Below are 13,475 nucleotides of genomic sequence, written 5' to 3' on the forward strand. Positions count from 1 at the left end.
ACAGAAGGGCTGACCCACAGTGCTGTGTGTGGGCACTGCTAGTGTTCTCAGTGTGCTCGTCTCCTGTCTCTGCTACACAGAGGCAGCTGGGGGCCTTTTCTGCCTTTATGGGGTGCAGCTGGGCACAAAAAGTGAGATTGGAGAGACAGGGGAGAAGGCAGCGGGACTCAAGACACTTTGCAGCCAGCAGAAGAGGCTTGGCTTTCGCAGAGGGCGATGGGGTCCCTGGAGCATTTGGGACAGGAGACTGCCACGTTAGGACTTCAGGACGTGGGCTGCAGAGGTGTGCAGAGGTGTGTGGGTGGGCGGGGAGGGGTGGGATGGGAGCAGGAGACAGGCCTGGAGGCCCTGCTGTCTGAGTCCCAGGTGATGCTCAGGGCCCGCCTGCCCCGGCGTCTCCCCCGCCACCCCCCCATGCCCTTGACCTCCCCCGCCTTGAGGAGCACCGACTGATACTTCCCCAGCCAATCGCCCTCCTCTCTGCAAACAGAAGCTGGAAATTGTCGTGGGCTGGGGCCTGTAGCTCGGATGGGCAGTGACTCCTCCCTTGGCCGCACAGGGGAAGTCCCAAGGAGTCCGGCCAGCAGCCCACTCTCCCTAGTGATTGGGGCTGACTTAGTTCTGGCTCACAAGGAAGCCGGCTGGGGGACTGCCCTTCCTGGATAAAACAGGACTTCTGGAGAGATCTTTTATCTTTTTATTTTTTTTCTTTGGCCTCCTTCCCTCCCTTTCTGGCTGGGACACTGGCAGGAGCACATGATAGATGGAGTTGTGACACCATCTTGTGACCATGAGGCAGCAAGCCTGAGCTTGGGGACATTTGTCTCATCCGAGATGGTGGATTTGAGGAATTGCTCCTGTAGGAGGCTTACTGGGGGATGGGTAATTTTTTGTGTCAGTTTGACTGGCCGTGGGGTGCCCAGATTGAGTATCATTCTGGGTATATCTGTGATGGTGTTTCCAGATGAAATTTGAATTTGAATTGGCAGGCCAGCAAAGCAGACCCTCTTCCCAGCGTGGGTGGGCCTCAGGCAACTCCGGATGGCCTGAAAGAGCACAAGAGGGAGGAGGGAGGAGGAGGAGTTAGGCTTTTTCCTGCCTCACCGCCTGGGCTGGGATTGATGTCCCCTTTCTCTGCCCGCACACTGGGATTACACCACTGGGGCTCCTGGCCGACCAGCTTGCAGGCGCTGGGTCGTGGTGCTTCTTGGCCTCCATAATTGTGCAAGCCAATCCCTCATAATAGATTTCCATTTACGCCCCACCCCCGCCTTGGTTCTGTTTCCCTGGAAAACCCTGACTAGTACGGACAGTGCTATGCTGACGATGTACTTGGGAGCCACATTGGTGAGGGAGGGAGGGACGCAGGGCAGGACTGGATGAGCAGAAATTGAGCCACCTGCAGGCACAGTGGCCTCATCTGGTCCATCCTGCCCGGAGATCCTGGAGCCGGGACAGCCCTTCAGGGATGGCTTGAGCTGAGGACAGAGGGCTAGGTCTTTGTCTCTTCACAACCGGCCAGTCACCGCGTGTGGGATGTCCTAGGGGTGAGGCAGCTTCCTTGGACAGAGGACGGATGGTCCCCAGGGAGCACTCAGCTGGGCGTGGGCAGCACCAGCACTAGGGCAGTGGGGACGGGGTACCTGGGTCCTGGACATGCACCCCAGTGTCCCCTACATCCCTGAGTGGCTCAGCCGCTATAACATCACAACAGCCTCTCCCCGCTGGCCTTTTTGTGGGCAGGAAGCAACGTTCAAAAGCACTGCTAGGCCAGGGTCCCTTTACTTTTGGTCGAAGGCATCATCCAGGGTAAGCCTTGGACCCTGGGGCACTCCGGTGAGTGGGAGAGAAAGGAGGCAGACGGCACAGCCTGAGCAGTGAAACGGGTGTGCAGTGACATGACTCGGCCCCGAAGCCTCCCTCCAGCAGCAATGGATGCCACACGTCCACACTGCGGGGGTGGAGGCTGACACCCCCCCACACCGCCCACCTTTACTCGTCGCTTTCAGTGCTGGGAGCTGATCGCGCGCTCTGTAAGATGGGAGTCGCTGCCACTGTCCTCCAATATCCATCCCACCATCATTCGGAAACAGAGCTTCAGATAGGTGGGAACGGACGCCCAGGCAGACCACACTGCCTGGCCTCCCCTGCATGTAGGGTCGTCACGGGGGATGCGAGTGGAGGCAGTAGGGGACAGCCATTCACGGACATGTCCTCTCTGTGTGGCGGTCTGACCTGTCGACAGGAGGCTCTGCGCAACCTCGTGCTGGTGCTGGGGACCCGCTTACGGCGAAGGAGGTGGTGGCGGTGAGCCCGTGGCCGTGGGACCCACCGGTCCCCTAACACACACACACGGCCCAGAAGCTGCTGGCCCAGCGGAGCAACGAAGCTGCCTTTCGGCTCAGAGTTGATAGCCTGTGAGTGGGGCGTCTGACATGTGTCTCCTCTAAGTATAGACTTGGGTGCGGGAAGCAGCGGGTGGAGGCAGGAGTGGGTCTGCCCACCAATGCTTCTCCGGGGGAGACATTGTCCGTTCTCACAATCCCGACCTCTTCTAGAGGGCGAATGCTTCCAGAAAGCGATGTGTAAGGTCTGATTCAATGCTGGGTCAGGCTCCTTGTGCCAGGAGACTAGCAGGTCAAGGAAGGGGTCTCCTCGTGGCCACCGGAGGATGGTAGGGATGCTGCTGCCGGGGGCGGGGGGCGGGGGCGGGGCGGGGGGAGACACATCTGGCACCTACCTGAGCCTGCCTCTCTGCCCAGTTTTGATGGTGTGTGGACAAGCACAGCAGCCGTGACCTGAGAAGGGTGTGTTGACCGAGGTTCTAAGCCTCTAGGATGAGAGTCCGGGCCGGTCCACCAGGTAGGCTCATCTAGAACAGGAGAGATGCTACTCGGTGGAGGGAACCCCACAGTGCTGAGGGCAGAGGGGCAGGAAGTGGAGGCACAGGGTGAGCAGCTGCTGTGGCCACAAGATTGCATCAACCTTCCTCTTGTAAATTCCACAAAGGGAGCAGCCAGAATCCTGGAGACGCTCTTCCGACGGTGACCCCTGTGGCTGGCGGGTCTGAGGGGGCGCCAAGGTGGACCGTGGTCGGCATACGGCGTGCTGCCCAGATTCGCCCCTCAGAACGAGGGCTCTCATTCCCTCCGTGGCGGGAGTATGGCTGCCGATGGCTCAGAGAAGTCCCTCCCGGGGAGCTGCCCTCAGCTGCGGGCCACCCCCTCCCTGGACGCAGCCCCGTGCAGACTGGCTTGTGCACGGTGCAAAGGCTCCACCCTCTGGTCTCAGTTCAGGACGTCCCTGTAGGGCCAGGTGGCCCCTCGCCAGTCAGCCTCTCCTCCCCAAGCAGCAGCCTGCACGCAAGGGCCTGTCTCTCAGGGAGCCCAACCTGTGTCTCCTAGAGCCTCGCCGAAGGCCTCGCCTGTTACCCAGCACTCTGGTCTTGTCTTGTGTCCCTGCTGCATCAGTGACGCTCCCCTCGACCTGGAACCACTCCTTGCATTTTGTCCCTTCACCTTAAACAGAAGTCCAGATCTGATCGATTGTCCTGACCCCGCCAGGCCTCCCTGTGAACACTCACCGCTCATTCATTGTTGCACGAATGCAGGCTTTTCCCAAGAGTCCTGCTCACGGACACAGCAGTGGAGGCTCCGTAATCATCACGTGTTTGTCCATCATTCGTCGACATCCGAGGAGTCATAATAATATAACATCTGAATACACTCCATCTGCCAGAAGAATAAAGCGTGATAATAGCATTGAAGCCCCCTGAATGCCTTACTGATTAAAGTCCCCACCAATACCCAGAGGAAACCACTCTCTGAATTTGGTGTTTAGCATTCCTTTTAGTTTAAAAAGATGGAGTTAATACCACATGCATTCACGTTCAACGTTTTTCACTCAATGTTGTGAAATTCGTTTATGTTGATGTGTTTATAGTTATTTTCTTACCATATAGCAATCCTATTGGGTAACGGTATCATTTATCAATTCTCCTATAATTACTTATGATTCCCCCCTCCCCCCAGCAGTTACAATGAACGTTCCTGTCTTTGCACCCATAGGCGAGCTGCTCTGGGGTGCACACCAAGATTGGAATTGCTGGGTTGTAGGGTATAGCGTCCTTAGCCGCTAGAAATTGCTGATAGTGTCGAGAGTTAGTGAATCAATTTCCACTCCCACCAGCAGCGAATCAGAGTTCATTCCGCACTGCTCACAAATCCACGTCCTCAACCAATTTGGGCACTGACAGGTTTTAAAGTTTTTGCCCATCTGTCCGGGGTGAAATGTCACGTCCTTGGTTTTAATTTCTTTCAGCCTAAATCTTAGTGAAAGTAAGCTTCTTGTGTTCGCTGCTCAGCAATTATTTGTTGCACAAATGAGTACGAAAAGCTCCACTCATTCATTCTGTGTTCACGCATCTGTCCTCTTTGATGCCTGCAGAGACCCCATTCCTACACCCTCCATAGGCTAGACTTTGGCTTACACACCTGGCCTTCTACCAGACGCTCCTTTCACATGCCCTCTGGCCCAAAAATCCATTTCTGGAGCTTGTCTCGTTGCTCATGATGCTGACCTATTCTTGTGACTTTGCCCTGGCAGGTCCTCCCATCCCCTTGTCTGGAGACTGATCTGTCCTCTAACCTACTGCTTGGCTGAGGCTGAGGCCTTACCTCTGTGACATCAACCCAGTTCATCCTCAAGCAGTCATAAACCTAGGCTGCAAACAGGCTGACCTCTGGCTCTCCTGTTCCTGTCGTGGCACTGCTAGCTCTTTTGCTCAGTGGGTCTTGAAGCCTTCATCAACCTTGGTATTGGTCTGGCTCCTTCTCCTAAGAGATGTGAGGCAGGAAAGCATCCTCAAGCTACAGGGATAACCGATCTAAGATGTCATAATTGCATCCAACCAGTTGCTAACTACTGCCCATTTTTCCTACGTAAATTCTACTTTCCATCATCTTTGCCCTGTCACCTTGCAGACTCTTGCAACAAGCCAGAAAAGCCGCTGAAAACCCCTAAGGTCTCCAGTGATGTCTGTAGGGGACCCCTGATACTGTTAGGAGCCAGTCTCCTAGGGGCATTTCTGAGGCCTCTGGGCTGTACAGCAGGGAGAAATCCCTGGGGCCTTCCTGAGCTCCACCAGGAGAGAATCCCATGAACTGCCTGAGGCCGTGTCAGGAAGGAGCCCCTGAGGATCCACTGAAACTTTATTAGATCTCTGGAGATTCTCCGAGGTCGTGTAAGGACAGGATCTCAGGAGGGTTCATCAGGCTATGCAGCACAGGGGTCCTGAGAATCCACTGGGCTGTATATCAGGGGATCACCAAAGATCCATTGAGATCGCCCCAGGGAGAAGATTCCTGGGAGTTTCTGTGGAGACTAAAGGGGATCCCTGGAGAGTTCCCGCAGTTGTCATTCACCCAACAAACATTTCTTTTTATTAAAAATTTTTAAACGCTTATTTATTTTTGATTGGAGAGACAGAGGGTGAGCAGGGGAGGGGCAGAGATAGAGGGAGACACAGATCCGAAGCAGGCTCCAGGCTCTAAGGTGTCAGCACAGAGCCCCATGTGGGGCTGAACTCATGAACCATGAGATACGACCTGAGCTGAAGTCCAGAGCCGGACGCTTAAAGAACTGAGACACCCAGGCGCCCCCAACAAACATTTCTAGAGGCAGAAGACACAGGCCCCACCCCGCAGGATCTCACAAGCCACCTGTGGAAACAGATAAATGTTGCAGGCCGGTACTAGCAGCTGCGAACAGCCCGGCAATCGCCAAGACACGTCTAAGCCTCAGTGTGGCGAGAGGGAGGGAACCATTCTGCTCTTCCAGAAGGAGGCAGCCTTTCCCGGGGGTGGTTGGCGCATGGCTGAGAGCACGCACACAGAGCACCTTGTGCAGCATCTTGCGCTTGGCAAGCGCAGAAGCAATGTTGATTATCGGCAAGCGAGGCAAACTTTAATCAGAGAGCATAATCAGATTTGTGTTTCACAAGAGAACTGCGGAGGCCTGTTTAAGGGGCTCCCCAGGCGCAGTGCCAGTCTGCAATGCCAGACTCCTTGGTCTACGGCCAAGGGAAGGTAGTGCTAGCAGCACAAGCAATTTCACTTTCCGGTGGCTACGTTAAAACAACAACAAAAAAAAGGTAAAAGAAAACGAGAAAATAATTTCAGCAATATATTTTACTGGATCCAATATACCCCAAATATTATTTCACTATGGAATCAACGTGAGATTACTTTATTTCCCTCTTTGCTTCGTACCGACTCTGAAACCCTGGGCGTATCTTTCTGCGCCGGGCTCAGCGCGCCACCCCCGCCGTCTGGTCCAGCAGCGGAGCCTGGAGGCGGGCGCGGGTGCCAGACCGCCGCCGGGACAGCACACGCAGGCCCACAAGCCACCGCCACCGCCACCGCCACCGCCACCGCCACCGCCACCGCCACCGCCACCTCGCTTCCTCCCCGGCGTCGCCCTTTAATGCCGTCAGCGCCCGCGCCGTGCGTCACGCGCGCCTGGGAGGGGGCGGGACTTCCGGACGCGCGGAGGCACAACTTCCGGAGGGAGGCGGAAGAGCCTCTCGGCTCTGGACTCCGGAGTCCCGGGACAGCTGAGGGGCTTCCCCGGGGTACAGGAAAGGGGCGCCGGGGTCGGCCGGCTGCATTCCGGGTGTCGGGGCCGTGAGTCCGAGGGATGAGGAGGGGCCATGGCCAGCGACGGGGGCCAGGAAGCAGTTCTGTAAGCGCAGCAACACAACACCAAGTCCCTGGCAGGTGGTGTGACGGGGTAGCCGGGTCGGGGTCATGGGGTCAGAGGTCAGGTGGGCGCGTCCGGCCGGCTGGGCTGCGGGTGGAGTCGGGGTCTGGGGGCGTGGGTGACCTGGCTGTGGGAGGACCGCGGGGGGAAGTGCGGGGCGTTGGGGAACTGGTGGGGGGGGGGCCGAGCTTAGGGTCTGGGAGGTGACAGGGGCTGCGCGAAGCAGCATCGAGGCTTGAAGGGAGGAGGAGGGGGAGTCGCCGGCAAGTTTGTCCCGAGACTGGCAGGCTCCCTTCTGCGAAACTGCCGGGCTCCCTGGGCAAGTCGAAAGGCACCGGCTCGGGTCGTGCTTCGAAGAGTTCGGTGGAGTCCGGAAAGTGGCCCCAGGCTGTGCTCTGTGGGACGTCGGTTTCTGGAGGGGGCGTGGCGGGTTGACCCACTTGCGTGGCCTTGTTGTCTCTCTTGCGGACGACTGCTTTTGCCTTGAGCAAGGATTTGCTCGAGTGATTTGGGACTCCCTGTGAATTCCATGTATCCCACTTTCTGGCCTCAAAACCAACTCCTTTCTCGAGTCAGCAGCGGGAAGCAAATTTAAACAAAAATGAAAACAAAAACAGAAACAAACACTGAAGTGCTTGCAAAGACCTGGTGCCCCTGGAAGCTGTACAGCTCCAAAGTCCTGGTTGGCGTGTCACTGATCCCTGGCCGGGGCCCCTAGGGGACGCGAAGACGGGACGTGGAAAATGCTTGGGATAAAATCAGTCGCTGGTGAAAATAGACTCAACAGATTTCAGGATTTCTGAACACGGTTTATTCCATTTGGAAACTAAGGTCTGACGTACTGAAAATGAGGAATGTGTGGTGTTCAAATGACTGCGTGTGGAGCCATTTATAAGCACAGCTCATTTGCAAGTGCTGTATTATAGGCACTGTTGTTCGTAAGCTTTGTTAGTTCATTGTGTTCAGTCAGAAACGTTTATTTTTAGAGCTATTTGGGAGTTGGTAGAAGTGAGTTACTGTTTGCTCTGGCCCAGGGACTTGGGAGGGGATCGATCACCAGAGGCGGCCGGAGATCCTATTTTCCTCCCCAGGGCTGTGCTTGCTTGGAGCATGTCAGGGTCCGAGATGATGTGAAAATTCTGCAATGGCAGAGAATAGGGGGTCCCAGTAGTGACAGAGGCAGATGCTCTGGGACGTGGAGTCCAGGGAAGCTGAGCCACGTGCAGGAGAACTTCTGTGTCCCTTCTGGGTCTTTCTTGAGGCTTTGGTCTGTAAGAACGTGGGGCTGCTGTGTGGCGTCGTAACGGCGAATACGCTTTGGATTGATGACTATCTCTTGGTCATTTGTCCTTGCATTGGTTGTAGTAGTGTCCCCCTCCCCCCAGATTCCTCTCTCTCTGGAACCTGGGAACGTGACCTTGTTGGGAAAGTAGCATCTTTGCAGAGGGACTCAAGTTAAAATGGGGTCAGAGTGGATTAGAGGGAGCCCTTGTCCAGCGACTGGTCTCTTTCACGGAAGAGGGCAGTTTGGACGCACGGGGAAGACGTAGGGAAGACGACAGGGAAGAGGAAGGCAGACGTGGGAGCCGTGCGCTCACGAGCCCGGGAATGCCAAGGCTTCCTGGCAACCAGTAGGAGCAGGAAGAGGCAAGGAAGGATCCTTCTGTGAGGATTTTAGACAGAGTGTGGCCCTGCCAACCCCCTGATGTTGGACTTGAAGCCTTCCAGACGGCCAGGATAGATTTCTGTCGTGGTGTGACGGCCACAGGCAGCTAACATGCCCCCCCCCCCCCCCGGCTTTCTTCGTGAGATTCTGTGTCACCGAAGACAGGCTTTCGTCGCCCTTGGGCTTTGGCGCTGTGCTGGGTCTTAGGCATTTTGGAGAGTGGCGCCCTTGTTGGGGTTTCAGCGTTGGAGTGGAGTCTTGGAGAACCGCCAGAGGCTGTGAGTGCGGAGGGCGGGGCACCGACGAGGGGTCGGGGCCCCTGGCAAGGCCTGCCCAGCCGCTGCGCGCCCCGTGCCCCCCAGGGCCCTGCTGCTGTTGCCGGCAGCAGGCGTCGCCCAGGTTTGCCCTCTTCCCTCAGCGGCTCACCTTCCCGTGGTCATCACTTGGCACACACTCGGGCTTTGCCTGCACGGGCACAGCGCTGTCAGAGCTCCTGGCGGAGTCCTGTGGCTCTGCCCGTCCTGTCCGTGGTCCCCATGATTGTCTGACGCTTTGAGTGTGGACATAAGCCCAGGGAAACTCCGCGGAGGAATAACAGACTCACCACCCAATACAGGGCTGTTAGGGGGTCATTTATACGGCACAGCCCTTAATGTCCCTTAGTCATGATCCCCTCCTCATGCGTCCTTGTGACAATAATGGCTGGTGGCCACGGAGCACTTAGTGTTTGCCAGGCAGTTCCTGGTGCCCCGCAGTGTTGCATCTCCTTAGTGTTGTAGAGTCACAGAACGGTGCTCTGTCCTCCAGCTGACGCTCCCTGGGGGCAGGCTTGGGTTAGGGCCCTTGGTTGTAATCCCCCCCGAAGTGCCATGTGGGGGAGCAGAGTAAGGCCCTTTATAACCCGACCCCTGCCCAATTCTTTAGCCACATCTTGCAGCCCTCCTTGCTTTGACCTTTGCCCTCAGCGGTGCGGACAGGCTTGCAGGTTCCTTGGCGTACCTGCTGTGATGCCTCGGTCAGTTTCATGCTGTCAGAGCGGACCAGAATGTTCGTTCCCTCTCTTTCCTCCCCTTTGCCTGGCTTATTCAATTTTCTTAACTTTCAAAGTTCGCCTCCAGTGTACCTCCTCATAAAGCCTTGTGTGTTTTCGTGCAGCCTGGACCAAACCTTTCGTGCGTCAAACCCAGCATTGTTGGTATGTGTTCTCTGGACCGTGCGCTCCGCGAGTCTCACGACTGTGCCTTGCTCCCCTTTGCATTGTTAGTGCTGACTGATGGGGGTTGATTCGAACCTCCTTCCAGATTAACCTCGAGGGAATAAGGGATTTGGGCAGGGGCTCACACTGCGCGAGAGGTGGTCTTGCCAGTAGGCCCCCACTCTGCACACCTTGGACCGTAGATTGTCTGTTTGGCTGGTGGTTTCTTAGGGATTTCTCTTCTAGATGAGGCAGGATGTGTGATGTGGTGGAAAGACCTCTGGCTTGGTTCTGTGGTCCAGGTTTAGCCTATTTTTCCTGTTACCTCTGTGTGACTTTGACCAGGTCATGTCACCTCTGGGGCCCTCGGTTTCTGGACGTATAACCTGATGAAGCTGGGTTAGACTTAAGTGGCTGGGATCCCCAGGCACATATTTGTTTGGTCTAGTCCGATTCTCACTCTCTCTCTCTCTCTCTCTCTCTCTCTTTAAAAAATTTGTTTTAAATTTTTTATTTTTGAGAGAGAGAGAGAGAGAGAGAGAGAGAAAGAATGAATGAACAAATGTGAGTTGGGGCGGGGCAGAGAGAGAGAGGGAGACACAGAATCCGAAGCAGGCTCCAGGCTCTGAGCTGTCAGCACGCAGTCCCATGCAGGTCTCGAACTCCAGAACCATGAGACCACGGCCTGAACTGAAGCCGGACACTTAACCGACTAAGCCACCCAGGTGCCCCTAGTTTGATTCTCTTTGATTCTCTTTGACGAGCGTGAAAGAAGGCCTCTTGGACCAGCTTTGAGAGTTTGAAACTTTGTTCATTCACCAGGTATTTGTTTAACCAACACTCTGTGTGCCAGGAACAGGTGCTAGAGATACACCAGTGACCCAAACAGATCTCAATCTGTGCTCTCACAGGGCTTACATTGGAGCAGGAGGGGCAGAGAATAAATACCGTGACTGCATGAGGGGGAGAGTTACCCCTGAGAAGACGGTGGTTGTTACTGAAACGTACAGCAGAGAATTGGGATAGACCCTTCGGAGGCAGGCAGGGAGAGTGGGGAGGGTCTCACAGTGACAAGGTGGCTGGAGAAGCCCTCACAGAGGAGGCTGCATTTGAGCAAGATTTGCAGGAGGTGAGTGCACAGGCCCCTCGGGTGGCTGGAGGACCGTGGTCCGGGCAGAGGGCGAGAGAGCGCAGAGCCCCCTGTCAGGAGTGACCCCGGCGGGTTTGGGACGAACAGGGGGCCTGATGACTGTAGCCGAGGGAGGAGGCAAGAGAGTCACGGGGCACGAGATCTGGCTGGGGGTGGGGGCGGGTCTCGCGGTCACAGCGAAAAGACGTGGGCTCTCAGTCTCTTATTCTGAAGTGGGGACACTGGAGGGTCTTGGCAGAGGGGCGGCTGGAGCTGCCTCTGGTCTGGCAGGATCACTCTGGCTGCTGAGTGGGTGGTAGGTTAGGGGCCGGGAGGGCGAGGGCAGCGGCGGGGAGACGGGTTAGGCTACTGGGAACACCCAGGTGAGGGGTGACGGTGGCGCGAGAAGGATCAGTAAGTGGGTGACGGAAGGTTCAGTCTCTGACTCTCCGGGGCCGGTTCTTTCCGGGGCCGTCGATGCGCTTGGCTCCCGAGGGGTCTGCGGTTGCAGCTGGCCTTCTCGCCACGCTTCGCTTGACATGCCAGGAGCTCGTCGCACGCTGGCTGTGAGAACACAGGCAGCCTTTCAGCGTGGGCCCAACGCTCGCTGTCCCGGCTCGGCAGTGTGCTCGGCTCGCGGGAGGGCGTGCGGGCAGCTGGGGCCTGTGAAGGGTGACATTTGTGAGTGGGATGGCGGCAAGCAAGGCCCGGTTTGAATATGGCAAGGCTGTGGGTGCCCGGGGCGGAGCTGGGGCAGAGGGTGACGCGCGGTCCGGCCGCCACAGCCCGAGGAGTCCCTGAGCCCGTGAGACGTGAGCTCCACGGTCATCTTCACGGGCCACCGTCGCTCATCAACTGAGGGGAGGATTTGTCGGGATCACCTGTTCATTCAGAACGTCCTTCCACGTGTCAGGTACCACGCGGAACCGAGAGAGGTGGCTCTCAGGCCGTGGGTGAGGGAGACCGCACGTCAGTTCGCGCGGCGCGAAGGGCTTCGAAGGCAGTCCCGGGGGAGTGTTCGCAGAAGAGCGGGACACCGCGTGAACGGAAGGCCGTGCCCTCCCGGGAGAGGTCCTGCCTAACTTGAGGTGGCACCAGCCCGTACAGATGCGGGGATGCGGGGGCGGGGGGCGTCAGAGCACTCCTGCTGGGGCGGGCGCACTGTAGGGACACCGGGGGCCGGGGAGCAGCACGCCGGGAGGGGAGCACTGTGAGATGAGCCTTGGGAGGGGTGCAGGTCTTGGAAGGCCATGGAAAAGAGTCGGGTGTTGATCCAAGAGCCGTGAGGAAGCACCGAAGGGTGTCGCTACGGTCCTGTCCATCCTCCTTGAGGAGAGGGCGAGAGAGGGTGAGGGTGAGGGCAGGGGCTGCCGCTGGAGTCGAGTGCGTGGGCTCAGGTCCCAGGCTGCAGGCGGGGCTCGCGGGACGCTCTGATGGCCTCCGTGTCAGGGGCTGAGGTGGTCACCGGGGTTCTGGCCAGAGGGATGGGGTGTGGTGGGCAGAACAGTGGTCCCCAAAGGTGTGCACGTCCTCCTCCCTGGAACCAGGAACCTGGAACCAGGTCGCACGGCGGAGGAGAGTGAAGGGTGCACATCAGCTGACCCAGAGACCGCAGATTCTTCTGGACGACCTGGCGGGTCCAGTGGGATGCAGTGAGCTCTTCAAAGTGCTCGGAGTCAGCAGGAGATGAACTCTGGTCTGCGGTCGCTGGCTCTGAAAACGGAGGAAGGGGCCACGAGCTCGGGGGGTGTGGTGGCCCCTGGAAGCTGGAGCATCCTTCTCCTGACAGCCAGCAGGAGCCCCAGACCTCCAGCCGCAAGAAACTGCATTCTGCCAACGACCCGAATGAGCAGGGAGCGGATTCTCCTCAGAGCATCCAGAAATGAACGCAGCGGCCAGCCCCTAGACGCTAGCCTGGTGAGACCCGCCTGGGACTGCTGACTGCCGGACTTCAAGATCATAATCGTGTGTGTTTAAGCCGCTGTTTGCGTGAGTTTGTTACGGCGGCCACGAGGGCCCCTAAGCAGGGAGCGGGAGGATCAGAGAAGTGTGCTGGGGGGATGCTGGGTGGGAAGGGCCGTAGGTAGCCCTCTGCACCTGCCCCTGCAGTCCTGCCCTTGAGTGTGGACGGGGTAGTAACTCCACCAGTCTTCGAGGGTGGGCTGGCCCCTCTCCGGCAACTTCTGCAGAGTGCGCTTAGCGTCAAGGGGCTGGAACGAAGCTGGGACGGCCCTCCCTGCGTCTTGTGTGCTCTTGGGTCCAAGACTTGGCTGGAGGCCCTGCCTCTTTTCCCAGAAGCTCTCAGCTGCTGCCTTGACCAACTCTTGCTTGTGTTTTTATTTTTCTTCGTTTATTTAAAGAAAAAAATATTTTTTTTGATGTTTATTTTTGAGAGACAGGGAGAGTGAGAGAGAGACAGAGCACAAGCAGGGGAGGGGCAGAGAAAGAAGGAGACACAGAATCCGAAGCAGGCTCCAGGCTCTGAGCCGTCAGCACAGAGCCCGACGTGGGGCTCGAACCCACAAGCCGCGAGATCGTGACCTGAGCTGAAGTCGGACGCACAACCGACTGAGCCACCCAGACGCCCCTGTTCATTTATTTTTTAATGTTTCATTTATTTTTTGAGAGAGAGGGAGTGCAAGCAGAAGAGGGGCAGAGAGAGGGGGACAGAGGATCTGAAGAAGGTTTGATGCTGAGAGGGTGACAGCAAGGAGCCCGATGTGGGG

General features: G+C 57.2%; 1 protein-coding gene and 1 long non-coding RNA gene across 2 annotated transcripts in view; one reads left to right on the top strand and one right to left on the bottom strand.

Moving 5' to 3' along the window:
- Positions 1–683: 683 nt before the first annotated feature.
- LOC115517884 lies at positions 684–6,394 on the bottom strand. Its single transcript, XR_003970107.1, has 4 exons — positions 6,270–6,394; positions 3,584–3,731; positions 2,741–2,872; positions 684–1,046 (listed from the first exon to the last, which is right to left on the bottom strand). It is a non-coding gene; the product is annotated as an uncharacterized LOC115517884 (long non-coding RNA).
- Positions 6,395–6,483: 89 nt separating this feature from the next.
- Positions 6,484–13,475, top strand: part of TBC1D22A (TBC1 domain family member 22A) — a 324,756-nt gene continuing 317,764 nt past the window's right edge. Inside the window, 2 exon segments of the mRNA XM_030322325.1 lie at positions 6,484–6,514; positions 6,619–6,776. Of these exon segments, the coding sequence (XP_030178185.1) occupies positions 6,484–6,514; positions 6,619–6,776 (189 nt within the window).

This window comes from Lynx canadensis, chromosome B4, assembly GCF_007474595.2.
Source record: "Lynx canadensis isolate LIC74 chromosome B4, mLynCan4.pri.v2, whole genome shotgun sequence".
Lineage (NCBI taxonomy): Eukaryota > Metazoa > Chordata > Mammalia > Carnivora > Felidae > Lynx > Lynx canadensis.